The sequence below is a fragment of the Ictalurus furcatus genome, chromosome 2 (genome assembly GCF_023375685.1).
Source record: "Ictalurus furcatus strain D&B chromosome 2, Billie_1.0, whole genome shotgun sequence".
Classification (NCBI taxonomy): domain Eukaryota; kingdom Metazoa; phylum Chordata; class Actinopteri; order Siluriformes; family Ictaluridae; genus Ictalurus; species Ictalurus furcatus.
In genome coordinates, this window is record NC_071256.1 from 23427226 (window position 1) to 23451030 (window position 23805).

General features: G+C 40.3%; 1 protein-coding gene across 6 annotated transcripts in view; it reads left to right on the forward strand.

Annotated features, from left to right (window-relative positions):
* Window positions 1-17960, forward strand: part of LOC128625465 (BAH and coiled-coil domain-containing protein 1) — a 79466-nt gene extending 61506 nt beyond the window's left edge. For 3 of the 6 annotated variants that reach the window (XM_053653784.1, XM_053653793.1, XM_053653821.1), the window contains 17 exons: window positions 97-233; window positions 403-513; window positions 3892-4018; window positions 4129-4330; window positions 4417-4590; window positions 5561-5734; window positions 5810-6057; window positions 7396-7473; window positions 7746-7875; window positions 10123-10240; window positions 10540-10615; window positions 12436-12544; window positions 12689-12805; window positions 12982-13134; window positions 13272-14470; window positions 14612-14848; window positions 14967-17960. In XM_053653784.1, coding sequence (XP_053509759.1) covers window positions 97-233; window positions 403-513; window positions 3892-4018; window positions 4129-4330; window positions 4417-4590; window positions 5561-5734; window positions 5810-6057; window positions 7396-7473; window positions 7746-7875; window positions 10123-10240; window positions 10540-10615; window positions 12436-12544; window positions 12689-12805; window positions 12982-13134; window positions 13272-14470; window positions 14612-14848; window positions 14967-15176 — 3600 coding nt within the window. In that variant the 3' untranslated portion in view covers window positions 15177-17960. Of the gene's footprint in view, window positions 1-96; window positions 234-402; window positions 514-3891; window positions 4019-4128; window positions 4331-4416; window positions 4591-5560; window positions 5735-5809; window positions 6058-7395; window positions 7474-7745; window positions 7876-10122; window positions 10241-10539; window positions 10616-12435; window positions 12545-12688; window positions 12806-12981; window positions 13135-13271; window positions 14471-14611; window positions 14849-14966 lie in introns of those variants that run through there. The other 3 variants (XM_053653802.1, XM_053653812.1, XM_053653826.1) reach the window with 3 other exon arrangements.
* The last annotated feature ends 5845 nt before the right edge of the window (window positions 17961-23805 follow it).

Sequence of the window (23805 nt, forward strand, 5' to 3'; positions counted from 1 at the left end):
CATTGAATTAATTCATACAAATATTTTTATGCATACCAATATCCCAAATCTTAGATTTTTTTTTTTTTGATCGGCATGGTTACTGCTGCTCTCTAGGTTTGTCCTGTGAAGGGTGCTATGGACGCTATAGACAGTCAGGAACTGGCTATGCGAGTGAGGCTGGCAGATTTGCAACGGCGCTACAAAGAGAAGCAGAAGGAGTTAGTCAAGCTTCAGAGGAAGCACGAGCACCAGTAAGGACTGCCTTCCTTCCCAGTCCAACTTCTCCTTAGTAAAAACATTCGTTTCTAGTGCTCTTAAAATAAATCACAAAGCCATCACTCAGAGTGTTCACTTAGAATCCTGCCAACCATGTTGGTGAATAAAATCCTTAACCAAACTTTGCTTTTGTTTCTTCTCTAGGAAAGAGGAGACTCCTCGCAGTCCGGCACGTCGGGGCCCTGGCCGACCACGAAAGCGGAAATCAACAGGTCTAGGGCCGGTGGCTCCCCCTGAGCCACAAAAGAAAGTCAAGTAAGTAATGTCTCCTTCTACATCCACACTTTTAGATAAGCCCCTCATCTTAGACCACACCTCATACTATAAACTGGAAACAGAGGAACTCATCTGACCCCAGTAATGAAGTCCATTTCAGTCTTATCATAGCCAGTAAAGAGTCTGAATTACATCACACCACAAGCAGGCTGTCCTGTCTGTTTAAAGTAAAGAAGCACACTTTCTTTTATATGTAAGAAAGGACCCTGGCTTGCTAATGCCAGCAATGTGGTGGAAACCTGATACTGAGTACAAGGTTCATGGATTATGAATATACAGTGGGGGAAATAAGTATTGAATGCATCAAAAATATTTTCAGTAAATATATTTCCAATGAGGCTATTCAAATAAAATTTTCACCAGACTTTGGTATTAACTTAAGAAATCCACACATAAAAAGAAATCATTAAAGTCCATAAATGAGGTTATGTGTAATAAAGGGGAATGACACCGGAAAAAAGTATTGAACAAGCTAACTGAAATTTATTTAATACTTTTTGGAGAAGCCTTTGTTTGTAAGGACAGCTTCAAGACACTTCCTGTATGAAGAAATTAATGGGCCACAGTATTCAGGTGTGATTTTGGCCCATTCTTCTAAACATATTGTCTTTAAATCTTGCTCAGTTGGATTCAAGTCAGGTGATTGACTGGGCCATTCTAACACCTTGATTTTCTTCTCCACAACTAATTGAGAGTTTCCTTTGCTGTATGCTTTGAATCGTTGTCCTACTAGAAGGTCCACACACGTCTCATCTTCATTATCCTGGTGGATGGCAGCAGATTCTTCTCAAGAATCTCCCGGTAAAGGGCTCCATTCATCGTCCCATCAATAATATGAACTCTAAATGGGGCATGACAGTGACATTACCAAGAACAGGACATCCCTGCAAAGTTTATAAAAGGACAAGACACAAACTTACTAGGGAGACCTATGGCAACATTAAAGGAGCTACAGGAATATCTGACAAGTACTGATTGCTCTCTGCATGTGACATATTCTTCATGTGTCTGGGCTATGGGGTAGCGTGGTTAGATGGAAGCCCTTTATCACAAAAAACATCCACACCCAACTAAATCACCCAACCCATGTGGTAAAACGTGTTATGGTCTGATGAGACCAATTTCAAAAGTTATAATAATTCAGTAATTCCAAAAAGTATGTTTGTGCAAAAATACCCACACCGTACACTATACCCACAATGAAGCATGGTGGTGGAAGCATCATGCTTTAGGGAGGCTTTTCTTCAGCCAGAACTGCAGCTTATATCAAGGTGGAGGGAATTATGAATAGATACAAATACCAGCCAGTTTTAGGCACATTCAGACGCCTGCTAGTAAGCTGAAGATGAAAAGGAATTTTATATTTCAGCACGACAATGACTGGAAGCATCCATCCAAATCAACAAAGACCAAAAGAAGATCAATGTTTTTGAATGACCTTTCCAGTGTCCAGACCTGAATCCAACTAAAAATCTGTGGGGTGACCTGAAGCGAGCTGTGCAAAGGAGATGCCCTCACAATTTAAAGGATCTAGAAGGTTTTTGTAAGAAACAGTGGGAAAATATTGCCAAGTCAAGATGTGCCACACTGATAGACTCTTACCCAAAAAGACTGAATGATGTAGTAAAATCCAAAGGTTATTCTTCAAACTATTAGTTTAGGGATGTGCATACTTATGCAACCAGGTTATTGTATGTTTTTGTTTTTTTTTACTTTCCTATTTTTCCCTAAAACGTTTCTGATTGTTTGTCACTTAGTTTTTATATGTTGCAATTTCACATTGAGGGTGGAAAAAGTTCTGACATGATTTATCTTGGTTTAATTTTTTTCATACCAAAAACCTGCCATTTTAATAGGGGTATGTAGACTTTTTATATCCACTGTACTGTAGATTGTGATATGCGCATAAATGTATGCTACATTTTATGTGAATTGGAGGTCAGACTAGCCTAAGGTCATACTGGTTCTTGTTCTCAGACAAGTGCAGTGTCTGTGGCTCCTTGATTTACAAGTCAAGAGAGCCTGTTACTTTTCAATTGACGCCATCATCAGGACCCATGTGCTCTCTCTCTCTCTCTCTCTCTCTCTCTCTCTCTGTGTCATTCTGTCTCTCTCTCTGTCTCTCTCTCACTTCTGGTCTTTCTTACTCTCTCTCTGGACCTTTGGGCAGTCTTCCATTGTGTTCCCAGCTGTCCTGCTGCTGTGTCACCTCCATTCTGTTTCCGCCCTTGTAGTCATGTCCCCACGCTGGCCGCGACATGATACTCCGTGACAGTGACACTCAGACGCATGGGCAGTTAGCCAGAATCCCTTTAGCACATGCTAGAAAAGTGTGTGTGTGTGTGTGTGTGTGTGTGTGTGTGTGTGTGATGACTGGGATGTCTTGCTGCAGTCACCAGGCAAGCAGCCACATTCTTTCTTTTAGATTCATTTTGACTTATTGTTCATAACACGTGCTTTTCCTTCATGTTATCACTGTTTCTCAAAATTCCTTTGAGGTGGTACCTTACATACAACCTTTCATGAGACATTTTCTTTTCTTCTTGTGTTTTTCTTTCTTATATTTCACTTGAACATAACACATTTTATTTAGTATATTATGATAAAGGGAAGTGGCATAGTGTGTATTAGCATCAGCTACATCTTGTGTGATTTCTTTTACAAACAGACAATGAGCTGTGTGTGTGTGTGTGTGTGTGTGTGAGAGAGAGAGAATGAGTGCAACTCCCTGATAATCAGTTCTGTTTAATTAGATGCTGGGAGAGTTCCCAATAGGGAGGGGCCGTGTCACATCATGTTTGTCATTGCATGGTGCAGCAGAACTTGCCTCATGGGGACAACACACACCACTGAAGCCTCTGTCCCCAGCTTGTCAATCATGCTGCCCCAGGGCACGATATCACATACACAAACACACAGAGACACACATACACAGACGTTTAGCACAAATACAAATAGACACACAGACAGTAAGCTACAAAAAACACACTCTAATTCGATTATGTAAGATGCAGTACATGGGTGAGAAAAATGTCAATGAGATTTCCCTCTTTTGCACCAAGGGCTCCACTTGCGATTCACATTAAGCTCCCAGTAACAAATGGCACAGCAAAGGTAGGAGGGAGGTTAATCTCTTTGTTTGAGTGCAGCCTGCCACACGTTTCTGCGCTTCTTTGGGCACGTTACCAGGGAAATGCAAGGGCATTCTCGCTGTAAGACAGAAGCGCCATGGCACTGACATGGAAATGCAGAACAAATGCTCTAATGCTCAGCGACAGAAATGTGCAATTGCTGTATTTCTTTACCGAGCGTGCAAGTGTTGTGTTTTAAAAACCTGTGGCATTGTTTCAATGACAGGACCGTGGGGGTGGTCGAGCTGACAGAGGACTTGGGTAGAGGAGGTGGGGATTTGATGAAGAAGAGGAGGCTGTCCAACCGGAGCTTTGGCCGTCTTGGAGCCGTACAGGTTACTGTCCCTTCCTCAGTGGGTTCATCATGTCGTTATTTATCAGTGATCTTTATTCCCACATGCCTCATGCACTTCCATTATGGTTTGCTTAACATTATGTCCCTGTAATTCTTTTTATCTCTCAGGTGAAGATGCAATCCACTCAAAAGAGCAGCCTCCACGAGCATCACATGGCACAGTTGAAGTCCAAACCTGCTGTCAGTAGAACCATCAGGGACCGTGAAACCTTGGGGTCTGCTCACTTGTACGCTTCTCAGCGCAGCCCAAAAGCTGATTCCAGACTCTCTAACATGACAGCCAACGAGTCTGAAGGCCAAAGTGACACAGGTCAGATACGTTCACTGTCTAAATGCTGTTTATACGTGTGAATTTGGTGTTAGCCGGCATTTTTCTAACTATGTCTCTGTGTACAGGCAGTGGAGACAGCGGCACTCGGGAGAGCTGGAAGGGCCTGAGGAAAAGTAAGAAGAAGAGTGAGGCGGCTTTAAATCGAGCATCAGCTTGTGTGCAGCAGCCTCGGGCCAGAGGACAGGATGCGACAGAGGACGGGGAAACATTCGCAGAGGATACAGAGTCCTCTGAGCAAGGTGAGTCTGACCTATTTAATCATCAGCCTTTGAGAAAACCCCAGGAATGTCCTTATTGTACGAGCATATTTGAATAAATCTGATCACTGTATATAGATAAGCACAGACACGGAAGCATTATGATCTAAACTGAGAAAAGAAAGTCTCAGTAATGCACAGATAATTAAGAAATTCTCTGAGTGAGTGTGCCCCCAGTGGTCATGTGAGGAGATGTTAATTTGTTAATGCTGACAAGTGAAAGACAAGAGTGTGTGAGATTGTGTGCGCGGAGGTGAGTGAGAGGGTGTTGATGAATGGCTTGTAAATGACAAGAGTGCCTGGGGGTGTGTGGACACCTGACACCTCTCACTCCAGCCTCTTGCTGGCAGACACACAGACACAGCTGCAGCCTGCCGTCTCATGCGACAACTCAACAGCTGACTGGGCATTAACACCTACTGCTACACACACACATGCACATGCACAGATACTGCACACACTACACATAATTAACGCGGAGAGGTTGATGACTCCTGCATCAAAAATTGTCATTCTCTGAAACTTCAATCTCACTGTGATTCACCTTCTGTTGCTATGGATCCCACAAGGATACTGTAAAAAAAAATTGCACTTCCCAAAAACATTTCGTAAATCCATTGCTTCAGTGGGTAATCTTATCTGGATACTGTAGACTTGTACATTCTAAGAACTGCTGCTATAATCATAAAACATAAAGACCCTGGACACTAATTACATATATATTTCATTCATAAGGGATCTAAATCTGTATCCAGATTTCTGCAGTGCTGCTTTGTGACAGTATCTACTGTTAAATGTGCTATACAAATTAAGTTGAATTGCACTTCATATTATCTAGATTAGGGTTGGAGTCATGTGAAGAATATGATGTATATTTTATTTGAAAATGGGTTTTGCAATAGATCGTGTTTTAGTGAAACTGCATGCAAAAACATTGCTGTTTATCCCACAGAAGAGGAGGAAGCTGAGGGCAGTTACAACATCGATGCAAGCCATACCATCAAAGTCCCACCCTTCAGGGAGCTCCTATCCAGCTCCATCCTAAAAGACCCCTCCCCTTCCTCTGTTGTGAAACTGGAAGTCAATCAGAAGGCAAAGAATAAAAGAGAACGGCAAGAACTGTACGGTGAGTACAAAACCCACAGACACTATTTACTTATTCGTTGTGTTTTGTATTTGTCTTATTAGTGGACCCCTGCAGGTTCCCAGCTTCGCTCAAATACAGAAGGTGAGGTGAAAGTAAAGAAAAGGCCCCACTGCAGGTCAGCACCAGACAATGCAGCAAAGACCTTGGAGGTGAGGAGGAGACCAGGTCGTCCCAGACTGCAGGAAAAGCTGTGGGCTGGTCACTATCGTAAACCTGCAGGTCTCTTGTCTTTCTCCACCACCAGCGAGAGGCTGAGGAGAGCCACGCGGAAGAGCTCCATGCTCCGTGGAGTTCTTAGCAAGGTGAACACAGAACAGGAAGTTTATTCATGATGACGTTAAATAATAATGAGCCATGTCTTTTACACACTCTTTAAAATGTCAGTAATGGGGACTCTGTGGAAACTCTTAAAGAACAACAATAAAGCTTTCTTTATTGAGAAAGATTCCAAGTAGAGCCTTTTTCTAAAAGAGTCCTTGTAGAAAATCAGAACCATTAACCATCCAAAGAACCCGTGAGCAACATGAGTGTAGAGTTACATTGGTATAGCGAAGTGACCTTCCTAATATGTATCTCATGCTTTGCTCCAGCTTTTCAGTGATTATGTATATGTACAACATGCCCATGTACAAGAAAATCTGATATTGTGTATAAATAATTCAATAATTGGATTTCCTTCTAAATATATGATGCATGCATACATCATATGCATTAGCTTTTCAAGCTGTCATATACCCAGTGAAATAAGTGCATGGAATAAAATTTTTAACCTTTTCTCTAAAGCAGTTTTTTACACATTGAGTCATTTTACTGGCTGGTAATGCTGTGCTTCTTCAAACTGTCTTTATTTATGAATCAAAGGAGTATACAAGGTTTTTTAGAGCAAACATCTGCTCTTGGACATCAAACAGGTTTTCCGTCACTACCAACAAACAATGATAGTATCTGTATCTGTTTATTGCTCCAAATATCTGTATCTCTATTCAGTTTTACATTTGAAGTGGGCACAGCCTAACACTGGAAAAAACATTGGAATAACCCCCAAAGCTAGAAATGTCAGCACTATCTATGGATTCTGGCTTTATAATCAGACTTAACTAGAGATGAGTGTGTGATGTTTTTTAAAAAATGTTTATCCTGTTCATACAATTAATATTTTTGCTTGTTCCTGCCTGTGCTTTTATTATTTTTTTTTAACAAAATCAGTTGGTTCTATTTCTCAAAATATAAACAAACTTGTAGTATAATTTAAGCCACAATTCCTAGGTAGTTAGGATGAATGAATGGATTGCACTGGATTGTGTCGTGAGTCATGTTCATCTTCATCTGCAAGCTACATATGTGACTGCTCACTCACATGAAAATAAAAACATCCCTCTTGCATGACTTTTTGTTGCGTTCAGAGGGATTCCAGTCCTGGTATACACCACGCCTATTGTATCTTTTCAGAACGCATTATCTGTTTAATCTGAATGATGTATTAATATACATTATTATATCTTTAGAATACATGCACTTTTGTACTTATGTACATGTACTTCTACTACTCTATAACTGTGACAAAAAGATTGCTTAGCTTCTGTGACTCAGGGCCCTGATTTTTGTCTCTGTTTCTTTCATCACTTTCTCTAATGCTACAGACAAAAAGTGGTTGGTCAGCTGTGGTCCAGTCTCCTCAGAGTGATGACACCTGTAAACGGAGGACCAGATTTCGACAGGTAGATACACAAGAGGGCATATTTCCAAAGGCAAATGTTTTGCTTGCTGAAACAAGATTTTTTTTTACTGTGATAACCATACCTTTCAGCAGTAATGATGTGTTATTACTAAAACCCTAGCACAGCTTGTGTGCACAATAAAGATTGAACCCAGGAGCCATTGCTGTGATTTTAATGTATTGATTTCAGAAATGTGTATGTGAATTTGTCATTGTCTGTGCCCCCTTATTGTATGGTTCACTGTGTGTGTGTGTTTTGTGTGTGTGGTGTAGTCTAAAGGGCGCGCAGTCAGTCGTCTATTGGAGAGCTTTGCAGCAGACGATGGCTTCCAGCTGGGTGGAGACAGCAGCTTCTCCGATGAGGATGAGGAGAACTCTTCATCAAACACTAGAAATTCTCCAGGTAACTATCAGCCTGGAAAAGAAATTTCTGCTAAGCGATTGACAGACTGATTGACCGACGGATTTCCATTGATTAAATGCATATGTGCGAGATTTGCTCAGGGTGCATACTTCAGGAGGCGGTACACACCTACACCATGGGGAGAAATCCCTCACAAACCAAAGAATAGAGAAGTTGCAACATGCTGCCTTATTGCATTTTTTTCACCATCTTTATACTGAGAAATTCCTCCAAATTGCTGGGATTGGGCTAGTCATGTGCCTCTATAATGCTCCTCAAATTTCATCTTTTTTTCATCTTTTTTTAAATAGTTGCTGGTGTAATTTGCATGACTTCTCATATATATTGCTTCTTTATATATATATATATATATATATATATATATATATATATACACAGTATCTCATTTTTGTATTTACAGTATCACATTTTTGTAAATATTTGATTACATCTTTTAATGTGACAACACTGAAGAAATGACACTTTGCTACAATGTAAAGTAGTGAGTGTACAGCTTGTATAACAGTGTAAATTTGCTGTCCCCTCAAAATAACTCAACACACAGCCATTAATGTCTAAACCGCTGGCAACAAAGTGAGTACACCCCTAAGTGAAAATGTCCAAATTGGACCCAAAGTGTCAATATTTTGTGTGGCCACCATTATTTTCCAGCACTGCCTTAACCCTCTTGGGCATGGAGCTCACCAGAGCTTCACAGGTTGCCACTGGAGTCCTCTTCCACTCCGCCATGACGACATCACGGAGCTGGTGGATGTTAGAGAACTTGTGCTCCTCCACCTTCCGTTTGATTATGCCCCACAGATGCTCAATAGGGTTTAGGTCTGGAGACATGCTTGGCCAGTCCATCACCTTCACCCTCAGCTTCTTTAGCAAGGCAGTGGTCGTCTTGGAGGTGTGTTTGGGGTCGTTATCATGCTGGAATACTGCATACTGATCATGCTCTGCTTCAGTATGTCACAGTACATGTTAGCATTCATGGTTCCTTCAATGAACTGTAGCTCCCCAGTGCCGGCAGCACTCCTGCAGCCCCAGATCATGACACTCCCACCACCATGCTTGACTGTAGGCAAGACACAATTGTCTTTGTACTCCTCACCTGGTTGCCGCCACACATGCTTGACACCATCTGAACCAAATAAGTTTATCTTGGTTTCATCAGTCCACAGGACATGGTTCCAGTAATCCATGTCCTTAGTCTGCTTGTCTTCAGCAAACTGTTTGCGGGCTTTCTTGTGCATCATCTTTAGAAGAGGCTTCCTTCTGGGACGACAGCCATGCAGACCAATTTGATGCAGTGTTCGGCGTATGGTCTGAGCACTGACAGGCTGACCCCCCACCACTTCAACCTCTGCAGCAATTCTGGCAGCACTCATACGTCTATTTCCCAAAGCCAACCTCTGGATATGACACTGAGCACGTGCAGTCAACTTCTTTGGTCGACCATGGCGAGGCCTGTTCTGAGTGGAACCTGTCCTGTTAAACCGCTGTATGGTCTTGGCCACCGTACTGCATCTCAGTGTCAGGGTCTTACAATCTTCTTATAGCCTAAGCCATCTTTATGTAGAGCAACAATTCTTTTTTTCAGATCCTCAGAGAGTTCTTTGCCATGAGGTGCCATGTTGAACTTCCAGTGACCAGTATGAGGGAATGTGAGAGCGATGACACCAAATTTTACACACCTGCTCCCCATTCACACCTGAGACCTTGTAACACTAACAAGTCACATGACACCAGGGAGGGAAAATGGCTAATTGGGCCCAATTTGGACATTTTCACTTAGGGGTGTACTCAAGTTTGTTGCCAGCGGTTTAGACATTAATGGGTGTGTGTTGAGTTATTTTGAGGGGACAGCAAATTTACACTGTTACACAAGCTGTACACTCACTACTTTACATTGTAGCAAAGTGTCCTTTCTTCAGTGTTGTCACATGAAAAGATATAATCAAATATTTACAAAAATGTGAGGGGTGTACTCACTTTTGTGTAATACTATATATATATATATATATATATGTGTGTGTGTGTGTGTGTGTGTGTGTGTGTGTGTGTATATATATATATATATATATATATATATATATATATATATATATATATATGTCATTGAGATAATTGTAATAGTAGCACCATGTCCTTGGACTGACTCCAGAATATACAGCATACACTATGACTATGTTTTTAATAATAATTGCTATTTGATTCTGTGTATTTTTCTTCTGCCCTCAGCTCCTCCAAACTGTGTCCTGACCAAAGACCTGCTGACTGAAGGACTCAAAATACTCATCAGTAAAGAAGATGAGCTTCTGTACGCCGCCCGTGTGAGAACTCTAGATCTGCCTGACATGTGAGCACAATGCAAACACACTGTGTGTGAAACACTTTATCTTCCAACACTAAAAGAAAGCACCAAATGGTATACATTACATATACATATACATGCTCTATATAGAGAATTGTGGAAATTTCATATGCACTTGAGCAAATTGGTTTCACCCTGGTTTGAAAGAGCAGCATGCAGCAGAGGGTCAGTCACAGAAAGCGAGTGAGAGAAGTGGAGCCGGACACGGGAAGTCAAGCATTACACACACAGCTGAAAATAACTCCTTTGTACTCTCTCCTCCTCCCTCTCTCTGTTTCTCTCAGCTACAGCATTGTTATCGATGGAGAGAGAGGAAACCGCCCCAGAATCTACTCCCTCGAGCAGCTCTTGCAGGAAGCAGTGAGTTCTTGTTCAAATTGCAGCACAAGCCTAGGCTTTAGCCTCTCAGGACTATCCTCTTACACACACACACACACACACACTCACACCCTTTCCTCCATAGCTACCACTTACACCACCCCCCACTACTTTCACCACATCCTACTAAATATCCCCTTCCATCAGAGCCTCACACTCAGCCATATCCTCTTCCACTAAGGTCTCTCATCAGAAACCATTTCTCTTGTGTCGCCCCCTTCACCCAACACCAGATCCCAGGAAAGCCCTCTCTCAGCTCACACCTCCTCATTAAATGTAATATCCATTAGCCTAATGAACACCTTCCTTCTTCTCTTCCTGTAATGACCATTATGAAACTGCTGCAGTCCAGTCTCTTTAGAGCCTCCTCCTCATTATAAAACATGCCACCCTTCCATTAGAACCACATCCCTAAGAACCAGCACTTACAAACCCCCCCCAACCCCCCCCCCCCCCCCCTTCAGCTTCTGTCCTCTTTGTCAATACATTTGATATATTTCACTAAGCTTCCTCTGGCCTGAAATGATAGATAGAGAAACGTGTCAAGTTCTTCTTCTTCTTTGTGTGTTCAGAGCTGAACTCATGGGGTTATGCTAACATTACTGTTTATCTAAGCCACCAATGAAATGGCCTCTAATGATACACTGTAAACCGCAGAGTATTCTTGGCTAGCATTCTTTTTTCCTCCCACTATGTGTTTCCTTGTCCCTGTGAGGTAGGGGGAGGGGGGACGTTTATTTCTGACTATTGTTTTGCATAGTTATCAAATTCTGCTCACACCTCACTGGCAAATGAGTTGTCGAAATCTTGTGAGGAATGTGTCAATAGATAAACCTGACATGACTATTCAGAATGATTATGTAAACAGTTACACTCTGAACAGGAACCAGTTAAATACAAGCGTCACTGTATAAATGGTACTTTCATTTTACTTACATATCTAATTCATGTAACCTAAAAAGTGTTTGTTCTTTTAAAAATGTTTATTGATACCCCTACCAGTGACATTGCTGAGGCATGATAAGACATCTTTTTTTTTTTTTTAATAATTGTTTTACAAACTCTCCTGGGCTCTTCCCATAGCTCTTCATATATACTTATATTTCATAACTTCTGCTTTGGGTTAGTTGAATCTAGCACAGCTCTCACACACAAACCCACTCAAGACACATGTGCCGTGCACACACATTCACAGTCACATATACAGTTGTTGTGCAGCTGCTCCACTGAGTAAACAGCAGTCTCCCAGCAGCTGGATCTAATAACACATGCACTTCTGCTTTCCCTATCCTTCCATGACTCAAGTAAACTTTTACCTTTGACTTCAATCTACTACCTCCCACATACACATTGAGGAAAACCTCAATCCCTCTCACTTGTCACAATCCAGTTTCACACCTCATCAGTGAAAAATTACCTGTAACCATAGCAACCCTAAATTAAGGCAACTTGAAAGAGGGCCTTGGCAAATGGCAGATGCTGAGCCCTGTCTGCATTGTGGAAAGGGAGAAATGCTGGCAACCTGCAATCACAGCCCTCCCATTCACAGACTCTTTAGTATTACTCAGCAAGTCGGGGTTTACCACATCACAGCTTCCGCTGCTTTCAGGCCTGACTGGCATGCTGGCATGAGATAAGTGCTGCTTTCAGCACTGCCACAGTGACTGGTGTGTGCGTGCAAGTGCATGTACTTGTGTTTGTAGCTGTCTGTTTTGCTATCTGACTTTCTTCTCTGGGTCCAAACACTTCTTTGTCTTGGACTGGCACTGGCTAGCAGCGGTGTGTTTTTGTGTGCGTACCAGGTTTTGGATGTGCGTCCTGAAACAGAGGCAGTGCTGACTGAAGAAACAAGAGTGTGCGCTTACTGGAGTGAGCGCTCGCGATGTCTTTACCCAGGCTATGTGCGAAGGGGTGAGAAATCTGGAATTTCTCTTAACTGCATTATTATGGGACTACCCATTTTTGTTATACTATGTTTATGCACATGCTTGTCATGTTATGGACTTCCTGAAGTTATGGAATTTTGTGTTTTCATGTTTCATGCGCTCTTAATAGGTGGCTCTAATGATGAATGTAAGCCAGGTGGAGTGATGGTAGAGTTTGATGATGGGGACAGAGGATGGATCTCTCTCCGCAACATTCGTCTCCTTCCACCTGGATACCAGATTCATTGTGGGTCCCTTAGATTCTCTCCACAAACAAAAACTGTTAACATGGCATTACATTATTTAATCAAATATATAATCCAAATACACAAAAAAATGCATATCAAATGAGATTGATCTTTTGTTACTGATCTGATCTCAATATTGTGCCAAATTTGTAATCCTCTTCCTCAATTTTGGTAGATGCCGAGTCCAGTCCTACTCTGGTCTCCAGTGATCGATCAGACATGATAGGTTCATGTCAAGAGGGAAGAAGCTCACAGATTGACAGATCATTTGAGAAAACAACTAGCACAGAGGAAGCCAGAACCAAGGAAAAGCCAATGAGAAAACCAGGTATGGTTTATCTTAGAAGCATGCATGTAGCCAAAAGTGTGTTTCAAAATACAGCAAAAAATATGCACCAAATATATTTTTTGATCAATCATCCTTAAATCTACAGAAAAGACATGGTTTGATATATTATTTCTCAGGGAGACCTAAAGGTTCAGGTCTGAAGAGGTTTATCTCAGATGGTGTCTCCAAAACCTCAGCATCTCCACTTACCTGGCCATCAATAGCTCAGCCTAGAAAGAGAGCGCCTATCAATTTGTTTCAACTTAATGGTTCAGCACCTAAGAAGACCCTGAAGAACAGGGAGGCAGTGTTTCCTCATGCTTCAGTCTCTGTGACAACATCAGCCAAATGCATCTTCAATAGCAGGTCCTTTGAGGTGGATTCTTTTAGTAGTATTGCTAATGGCTACTCGTCTTTCTGCAGCCAGACCGCTGGCATGCCTGTAGAGGGCAGGAGCAGCCCCTATGGGCAGGGTAGGAAGTCTGAGGAATCAGACATGCCTCGGGGAAAGAAAAATGAATTTTTGATCAAGCTGGATCATGAGGGAGTAATGAATCCCAAGAACAAGAGCAGCAAGGCTCTGCTAATGCTAGGAGGGTCTGGGTTTGGTTCTAAAGGTATAGGTGCCCCACCCAAGCCTGAAGCCTATTCTCACCCAGTCCTGTTGGTAAAGGACAAAAGGAAGGGAGACAGTTCTCGGGCAGAGCTCCTTCCTATCCAGAGAAAGCCATCCCCATCCCTGCTAATAGGCAAGCATGGAGACATGGGCCTTAGTTGCCACAGGGACTGCCACAGCTCTTATTCAGACATGGATGATGAAGATGAAGAAGAAGAGGAAAGGAGAAGAAGTGAGTCAGTTCTGGTCCCAGCCTCTGGTGGCATGAGGATGGCTGGTCATTTCCTCTCCCACCTCTCTGTATCCTCATCTTCTTCAGGGTCATCTAGCTCTTCTAGTTCAGGCTCTATTTCCAGCTCCAGCGTCTGCTCCTCTGACAATGACTCCTCCTACAGCTCTGAGGATGATGAGAACTCCACACTGCTCCTACAGAGCTGCCTAACCCCCCACCACTCCCTGCTTCATCCCCATAAAGCTCCTACCGGACCCCCACAGCGTTCATTTGTGGCCAAAGCTATGGCTGTCTCCAGTGCCAAAGGTGGGAATGTTGACAGTGCTACCCGCAAGCCCCTGAAAAGGAAAGAATGCCTCAGTTCATCTTCCAAATCCTCTAAAGACCTGGTCAAGAGACAAAAACTCTTGGCTGACCATAGCAGGCCCAAAGTATCTTCCTGCATGCCAGCCAGCCAACTGTGGAGATGGTCCGGGAATCCCACCCAGGTAAGGCAGGAATTGCTCAAACATGTCTTATGTCTGTCTTATATCTGTCCAAAGCCTATCAGTCAGTTATAGCTTATATTCCATTTTAAACAATTTTCATACAAACATGTTATGTCAAAAATAATATTTCTTGTTCTCAAGAGACGTGGGCTAAAAGGGAAAGCTCGTAAGCTCTACTATAAGTCCATAGTCCGTGGCAGGGACACGGTGCATGTAGGAGACTGCGCAGTGTTCCTGTCAGCTGGCCGACCCCACCTCCCCTTCATCGGTCGCATTGAGAGCTTCTGGGAGTCCTGGAGCAGCAGCATGGTAGTTAAGGTCAAGTGGTTCTACCATCCTGAAGAGACCAATCTTGGCAAGAGACATCATGATGGCAAGGTAAACACGACAAGGTCTTGAACTATGACTTAGTAGCCTAGTTTTCTCCAGGAGATATTATATTTGCAGATTTTCTGCCATTAATTTAGTAAAAAATAAAATATTTCTTCCCCATCAGCATGCCCTCTATCAATCATGCCATGAAGATGAGAATGACGTGCAGACAATCTCTCATAAGTGCCAGGTTGTGAGCCGTAAGGAATATGAGCATCTGAGCCGCAACAGGAAGCCTGGAAGCAACCTTCAGGACCTCTACTACCTGGCCGGCACCTATGACCCTACCAGTGGCCAGCTGCTCCCTGCAGACGGAGTATCTATCCTCTGCTAGCTTTGGTCTGAGGGTAATGACAATCTAGCATTTTGCCTGAGTAGGGATTTGACAAGAGACCAACCAGTCAAGATGGGGTATTGCAAGAATCACAACTGTAATTATCTTAAGTTCAAAAGGAATTGAGTTGTGGTGAAATGCATGGCTAGGAAGACCAGTCCACAACCTCTCAGCCACACAACCTGTGCTTGGTCTCCCAAAGACGAACTGCCACCACAGGTAGTTTGCCTGTGGTCCAGCTTCTCTGTATATTACATCCATGTTTAATCTCACATATTACAATTTAACTTCAAAAAACTAACATTCTATTTAAAGTCACCAAAGCAGAACCCTTTTTTTGGTTTTGAAAGATGGCTGTTGTCAGAATTCTACAGCGTAGAAAAAAAAACAGAGACAAAGGCAGAGTGGTGTGCTTTCCCCCATACCATGTGATGATTCCAGGGATATTTAAATAAATAATAGATTTAGTATATTAAGTTTATCTATGTATATATTTAAGGAGTTATTTACTACCAAGCCATACACTTCAGTACCTCTTACCTGTCTTCTTATTCAGGTGTATAGTGTACAGGTGCATGTGTGATCTGATTTTCATTATTAGTTTTGTCATTGTTGTCTATATGTATATACAAAGTTATTTTATATGGGTGATGTACAGTACATATGAGGTTTATTGTCTGATGCTTGGATTGATTTATTTTTCTATGAGAAGAGATGAACTGAAGATGTATGCATTGCACTGCACATTGCCTGCTGAGACAGAAAGAGACGACGTTACAAGTTTCAGTCATTGTTATGGCTGCACTTTGGGCATTTATGAATAATTTTTCTGTTTTTTTTTTTCTGCTCATACCATTATTTTCATGTCCACTGTGCTTTTTACTCAAAAAAGGAAATGAAATGAAAAAAGGTGGGGGAAACCCTGTAAACATTATTTGATATTATTTAAATGAGAAATACATGTCTAAGAGGTATATCGTAAAATATCAGAAAAACAATAATTAAATGGAAAATACAGGCGCTACAAATATGTACTTAACATGCAGTCCCTACTTTATTAAATATGTACTTAACATGCAGGTATAAAATACCAGAGCAGTCTTGAAATTGCAAAATATATTAATTAGTGCTGTACATCATTCTGCAATCAACATATTTCTTAATATGTTGTGATGACTATCCTATTTTGCTTTACTGACAATGTTTCATACCATTTTTCTTCAACTTTCTACTCATCAGCAATGTTGATGGCATATTGAGGAAGACTGTTTTGCTAAGGCATTGAAACAAAGTAATGGCATTGTTCCAATCGTAACAAGAGCTCTTAGAGAAGCCGATGAGTTGTTTGTCTTTAGGGACAATCGTGTTCATAAAAGAGAGCAAGTGTGGACTGTTTGACAGGCTCACACAATCACAAGATACTTTATTAGATTTTTTTTGTGTGCCAAAAACATCTTGTTTTTATTATGCAACCTTCACTGTATTCTCTAAGTATTGATTATTATTATTATTTTTTATTACCTATTTATTGTCAGTGTTGCTGTTTCATCACAAAACCAAACAAAAATGTGACAGTGCTTATTTAGTTTGTGTTGAACTTAGAGTCTCTTTAAATCAACGTGCAATGGTCTGGCAGAGAGTACTTGTACAGAGAGAACACTGGACTAGTATGCTGGTTTGTGCCTTGAATTATAGTTAGACCTTCACCTTCTGGCCCCCATTAACAACTTTTGTGGCCCTGCAGGGGAAGTGACATCATTCAGTGACCATTTAACCTTATCCTCCGTGCTTTACAAATGGACACCAAAAATGTGTCTCAATATTCAGTCTATTCATTCGCCTCTCACCTATAACCTGAAAGAAAAAGAGGACTTTTGATGATGTCTAGTTTCTTTATAAAATGGGCAGTAAGGTTACACATTACATATATAATTTAAACTTGAATTGACTCTTACATAGGTTATTTATTAACTCTCTGCGTAGGCCATACTAATTGTATGTTAAATGTTTGCCTTTGTTTTACTGTCTTGATAAAGGAGGGCACTGGACTGAGTAATATGAATGTACTTAGTATAAGTTAAGCGCGAACATCTTGTGAAGACCTGTCTGAATGGCACAAAATTCTGATCTTTTATCGTGAAGGCAAAGTTCTATTAGTTACATTGTCCTTCTAAAAAAAGGCAAAGAAAACTGATTACTGTTCTATAATAGTGGTCAGTCTCACTTTTTAGAAGAACAGATATTAGAGATTTTCAGATGGTCTTGCCTAGAAATTGGTCACTTATCATAATTTAAGAAAAGGTCATTTGCCCATTGATAAAAGTGCAATACTACTTTGACTCAACATTTGAATGATGGTCAGCAATTGTGGCGCTTCTAATAAAGGATAATGGGTAATAGGAAATGATCAGGAGGACGCGGGAACGTCTATCCTGTGAAACCGTTTTCTTTCCATTTCTACTTTGATTTGTACATGGTAAAATATATGTACTTAATATTCAGCCTGTCACAGAATTTTTGTTTTAACATCGATGAAAGCAAAATTAAGTATATACTTTATTGTTGTTCTTTTTTTGTCAGTTTTATTTCTCTGTGCTGAAAACTGTTGTAAAGATTGTAAATGTGTAAAGTAAGGTCTGGTTTGGGGAGTAAACATTTTACAGAAAAAAAAAAAACACTTTATGAGTATCAAGCTGTAAATGTGTTTTAGTATTAAGATTTTTTTATAGAGGGACTATGAATAAATATCATGCTTGGTTAACCAAGATGGCGCCATGGATGGCAGCCTCGGTGTGGAGCTCTCCAATTCTTTCTAAAGCTCAAAGAACTGTGTGCTTATTGGATGATTGATTATCCTTAAATAGAAGATCCCATCTGACAGTCAAGCTTTACAAATCAGGTCTTTGATAGCAATTAAAAATAAATAGTGAAAAGGAAAATTTTGTTACCCTTTGTCATGTTTGACAGCCCGGATTATCCACCTCCACCTGCCTGAGTTTTTATAGGTGTAGGTGCAAAAGAGTATGAAGACTTTTATCAGCACCACTGGGGAGCCTTAAATTAGGTCATTGACCTTTCAGTGATTCAGGGTCATTGCAGGGGCTACATATTGTGGCCAGGTTAAAGAAAGCACATCCTTCATGTCCAGCACTGAACACTTAACTCCATCACCAAGCATAAACCACATTGGGTCAAAGGTAGGCCAGTCTATGAAACATCACCAAGAAAATGTTTAGCCCCTGCTTGATTATGAGTTAGGATTCACTATAAGTATAGGAAGACAATTTAGGAAGATTTATTGTTAATTCCAAATGAACAGTATGGTAATCCATATGGATTTAGCCACAACTCTAAATTAATTGGCCAAACCAGCCATAAAGGTATTATGTCAGTGTAACAAATAGTCATTTAGACCAACTCAGACTGGGATCTTAACATGATGTAAGGAATGAACTTCCAACCTCAATCCAGACAGCAGAATCTGTCACTATCTTCAAAAAACAGCTAAAGACCCACCTCTTCCGTGAACATGTAACAAACCCTTAAAAAAAAAAAAAAAAAAAACCTTACCCTGGCTCTTACACCTCTACTCTGCACACTTTGCTTCTTCCAGAATTCAATTATAAATCTTGTACAGTAGCACTACTTGTATTGTTCTCTGCTTGATATATCACTTTGCTTGTATTTCCTCATTTGTAAGCCGCTTTGGATAAAAGCGTCTGCTAAATGAATAAATGTAATGTAATGTAAATGTAAGACCTGAAATGTGCAATTATGACCATGCTTACAGAATGTAAGGCCATGCTCCTAACATTCACAGTGCCCCTGCGATCCCACCTCTCAGATAGCTGATTGTCCGGGCCTCTATAGGAATAATGTTTCACCACCTGCCCAATCCCATCCTCTCTATAAACATCTCTGTATTATGAGAATCCCTGGTTGTCCAAAAGAGAAGCAAGGCTCTGTTTCAAATGAAAGGAAGTGCGCAAGGCCTAAGGTCACCTACATATGTACTTAGTGTACTACTAGCCCTACTACATGGGGTATGATAACTGTATTAGTTACTCATAGTTGGATGAACACTAATTATGTGTGGGTGTTATGAATGAAATCCTGCTGTAACATAACCAGTCAAATTCCACTCTCATGTATGCTGAGTTTAATTAGGAGCTTTGCGGTTTGGTATTACCCAGTCATTACCATCATATCAGCATTCACAGCACTAGTGTTTGTTCAAAAGATAATGAGTGTATTTACCACAAGAGAGAGAGAGAGAGAGAAGAGAGGATGGGGAGGGAATTGTATAGCTCATATAACATCAATGATAACATATAGTATAAGATAAATTAAACACTTCAAGATATACAGTTGTAGAAAAACAATCACCTGTTGGGGTAAAGGCACCCTGTGGGTGATTATTTTCTATCAGCACACCCAACCATGTTTTATTCCTGTTTTATTTAGTAACTTTAATAAGGTATTCTTTAACTAGAGAAAACTAACAAGAATGCTGTTACCAAGGGTGAAAAATGTAAAACTGGACCTCTCAAGTGGTACAAGTGGTTAATGCAAATAATATTAATCATATATTTATTAAGGTTTATTCCAAGAGGCATCAACTCTCAACTTTGTGAATTTTGATGTGAAAGTCAAGCGGCATTCCTTGGTATTTTTGTTGACATATGTTTGTGTATTGACCCTTTCCAGGCTGACTTATATTAGAATGTCATGTAGCTCAGTGTACTTCAAAGTAACATAATGGTAAAGATGTGATATGTTGAAACATCACTCTGAAACAATCATAAATTCACTGATTTAAATCCAGAGAAAATATTCATAACTCACTGTCATTATGGTGTCATGTCATAGCCATAGGTTTTCATAAATATCTTCTAAATAGTGATCTAATGTAAAGTCTTGAGAGAATATACACATATATAAGTATTCATTGAAATAATGAATTAATCTTTATAATAACAGAAATATGAATTACACTTTTCTTAAGGGCCAGTCAACCCTCATTTGTAATTGTAATTGCTCATAAAGAGTTTAGTATATTTTCTCTGGCTTTAAAAGGGATTGAAGTTGGTTTAGACATGTCACATTTCTTCCATTATTTGACTTTCCAGAAGTGCACTGAGCTACAAATCGTGATGTTCTAATGTACACTAGCTTGGAAAGCGTCACAGCACAAACATATGTAAATAAAAATCAAGCCACTTGACTTAAGCTGTCTATTAGACATCAAAATTGTTATAAGCAGTCTTTATGGGAACTGATGCTTGTTATATTAAACCTTAACCTTAACCTAAATACTTATGCAGGTTTATGTAGGTGTAAAGCCTTATAAACACTACTCTTAAGCCTTTCATGTATAGTATTCACAGTTGTGTCAAATCAATTTAAAGCTGTTTTTAAGAGAATATAATATAACGTAATTTTTCATAAATCATTATCCTGATTTCTTGATCTCAAATGCAGCATGCCTCTCATATAACTTAACAAACTTTCTGAACAAAATCTCAAATTAAATTAAATACTCCAAAACAGACATTACTTTTCTTTAAAGCTAATTTTCTTTTTCTTTCGTTTTTCTCTGTGTAAATATAGTACATGCCAATGTTATTGCTATATTTCTTTCAGAATTTATATTTTCTATCATTTTGGCCAATATTTTAAATTTTTTTTTCTCAGGTATAATTTTATATATATATATTTTAAACTCATTTTATTCCTATACATGGAAAATAAATATACTTTTTAATGTCATATTTAGAAGAAAAAAAACATCAAAGGAGTCGGGATAACTTCATAATTTATGCATGAATTTAAATTTAAATTTTAAATTTAAATGGTGTTGAAAATGATCTGCTTTACATTACTGACTAATCCTGCATACTGACAGTTTGGTTATTTTTTGTTTGTTTGTTCTGGTTAATATGTTACCAGAATTGAGTCAAAAGAATGTTAAGCTGTTCTCTTCAATGTGTAGGTCCCTCTCATTTCTTGCTTTCTTTGAGCTGGACTGTAACAATGCTATACAATGAGAAGCCTGAAGCCTTTCAGCAGGGCTGATAGCCAGCTCTAACCAAAGGCAAAGCCTTTTCAGAGAAACACACACACACACACACACACACACACACAGTGTGTCTCCCTCTGGTCTTGCTGCTGGAGATCCATTAGGGCATTGTGGGTGCAGTGAAGGTGCTCCTCAGTGCTGAAAGGTTACCTTGGGAAATTAAGGTGTATGTGTGTTTTTCCTCCCTGGACTTGTCACATAGGGGATGCCCTCTCAGCTAATAGGACTCAGAGATCTCATGGAGTCTGTGCTTGTACCTGGGTTTGTGTCTGTCATTCAGTTGCCATAATCAGTGTGTCACCTGTTAGAGCTCAAGCTGTAGCCTGTAGTTCCTCCTTGAATGACAATGCCAGGACAGAGACTGACTGGCAATAAAACAAAGTCAGTTTCCTTTCCTTTTCCTCTTGATCAGTAAGACAGCTGGGAAAGCACCTCAGTGAAATAAATAAGCCAACTGGATGCATTTGGCTAACTTCTATCCTTGCCATTTAGACATAAATTACCAGATATGGAATTAGAGTTAGCAGTCCCAGCAGCCTGCTGAACCTAATGTTCTGTGCACTAAAGCACAGCTAATCTGCTAATCAACTACATCATCTTCAGATTTCTGCTGTGCGCTGCTAGTCTTCGATGCAACCAAGTTGGCTGTACCACATGTGAGGAAAGTTTTTTGGCTGAAAGTTTGTGGGTGTTTATGACACTCAAAGCAGCAAAGCCCACTAAATTCTGTCGCTGTGTACATAGCATGCAGACCCTGTTTACTCAGGTCTCGAAGGCTGTAAACTTGTGTGTGTGTGTGTGTGTGTGTGTGTGTGTGTAGGGGAGTATCATTGCACTGGACGATGCTGCTTTAGACTGATGCAGTTTTTATGGCAGGTTCTTTCATAATTTTTCTAATATAATTCAAACAGCAATCATAGAGTATTCTATCTACCTTAAAATAGAATTGTTGTCTGTTTTTTCTTATTTATTTTTTTATTTTTATTTTTTGCAAAGTATCTGACCACTTTGCTATACCACAGAGAACATGCTTAAAGGTCTTTCACAGCCTTCCTTAATGGCCCACCTGTTGTTCTAAAATACACTGCACTGAGTACTGCACAGTACTGAGCATGAACTAATTAGCTGAATAGGTTTAATAAGAAAGGACTTCGTGCTGTGTACCCTTTGTGCCAGGTTTTACTGCCTATAGTGTATGTGCGCATGTGCTAGCAGCTGTTGCTGAGTCAGGAGGAAGGGGAACCTGAGCGAGAAGGTCACCAAGCCTCCCTAGAGACTCGAAAACAGGGGATCAGCTATTAATCTCCAAACAATACACACTGCCTCCCTCAGGCTCCTATGTGTGTAGAGAGAAAAAACAGCAGCAATACAAACTTCCCTTCATGTTTAGCTTTTTATCATTAAGGAAAGCACATCGGATGTCTGTGTGTCAGAAAAATGCAGCCTTGTTTGGATCAGTCAAGTGACTTCTCTTGTCAGAGGTAAGCGATGATGTCACATGCATTATGGATACTGGGATCAAGTGTCTATACACAAGGGCCTTTTTACCATGCAGTCTTGAGGACTAATCGCATTTTAGGATTTATACAATGCGCCAAAATATGTTCCACCCCCCTATCCGTTCTATATGAATTCCATATCCTGATTCAGTGATGGGAGATTGGGCAGCTCTGTCATGCTGGGTCGCTCCACCCACACACATCTGCTGCTGAATGGAGGCAGTTATACACACTGAATAGCTCATTGTGAAGAGATTCATCGATCCCTCCCCTTCCCCTTTCCCTTTGCTTTTTCTCTTTCTCACTCTCATTCACTCACTCCATCTCTTTTCATAGTCTGTATCTGACTTTCTTCTTTTCCTGTTAAGATTCTGTGCTAGTGACCGGAAGCTTTTGAGTTCAAATCACATGACTGCAGGAGAGCCACTATTGTGCCCTTAAGCAGCTCTGTGCTGTGCAGTTGAGGTCAGCATACAGCTGCTTCACTTGTAGGCCGTTTTGGTAATAAGCTGTGCTTGTCATCATGCCTTTGATATACAGTCAGCTCCAGAATTATTGGCACCCTTCAAGACAATGGTCAAAAATTTATAGACACTATACAGTTTTATTTTAACACAATATTTTCTCATTCACAAAGATTTTAAAGTTTTTCCCCCTAGAATTTTCTTAAAACAGCTGATTTTTGCCCCAGAAAATGATTTTGAAGCAGAATATTATTGCGCCACAATACATATTCATTGTATTTGTACAATTAAATGTTTTCAGCAATACTCAAATCTGGAGAATGAGATGCAACATATATCAGTGTTTTGCAATGACCAGTAACCAGGTTTCTATGCTAAAACTTCCTTGTACTTAGTTGAATTCACGGTGCCATCAATTTTCACGAGACCTGGAAAACCAAAACAGCCCCAAAATGCAATGAGCCACCACCATATTTTATAGTGAGCATTGAATTCTTCGCTTGTATGTAGGCCCCATTTTTGCCAAACATGCCATTTGAATAATTCTCCAGTTCACTGTAGCTGCAGTAATTAATATATAGCATTCA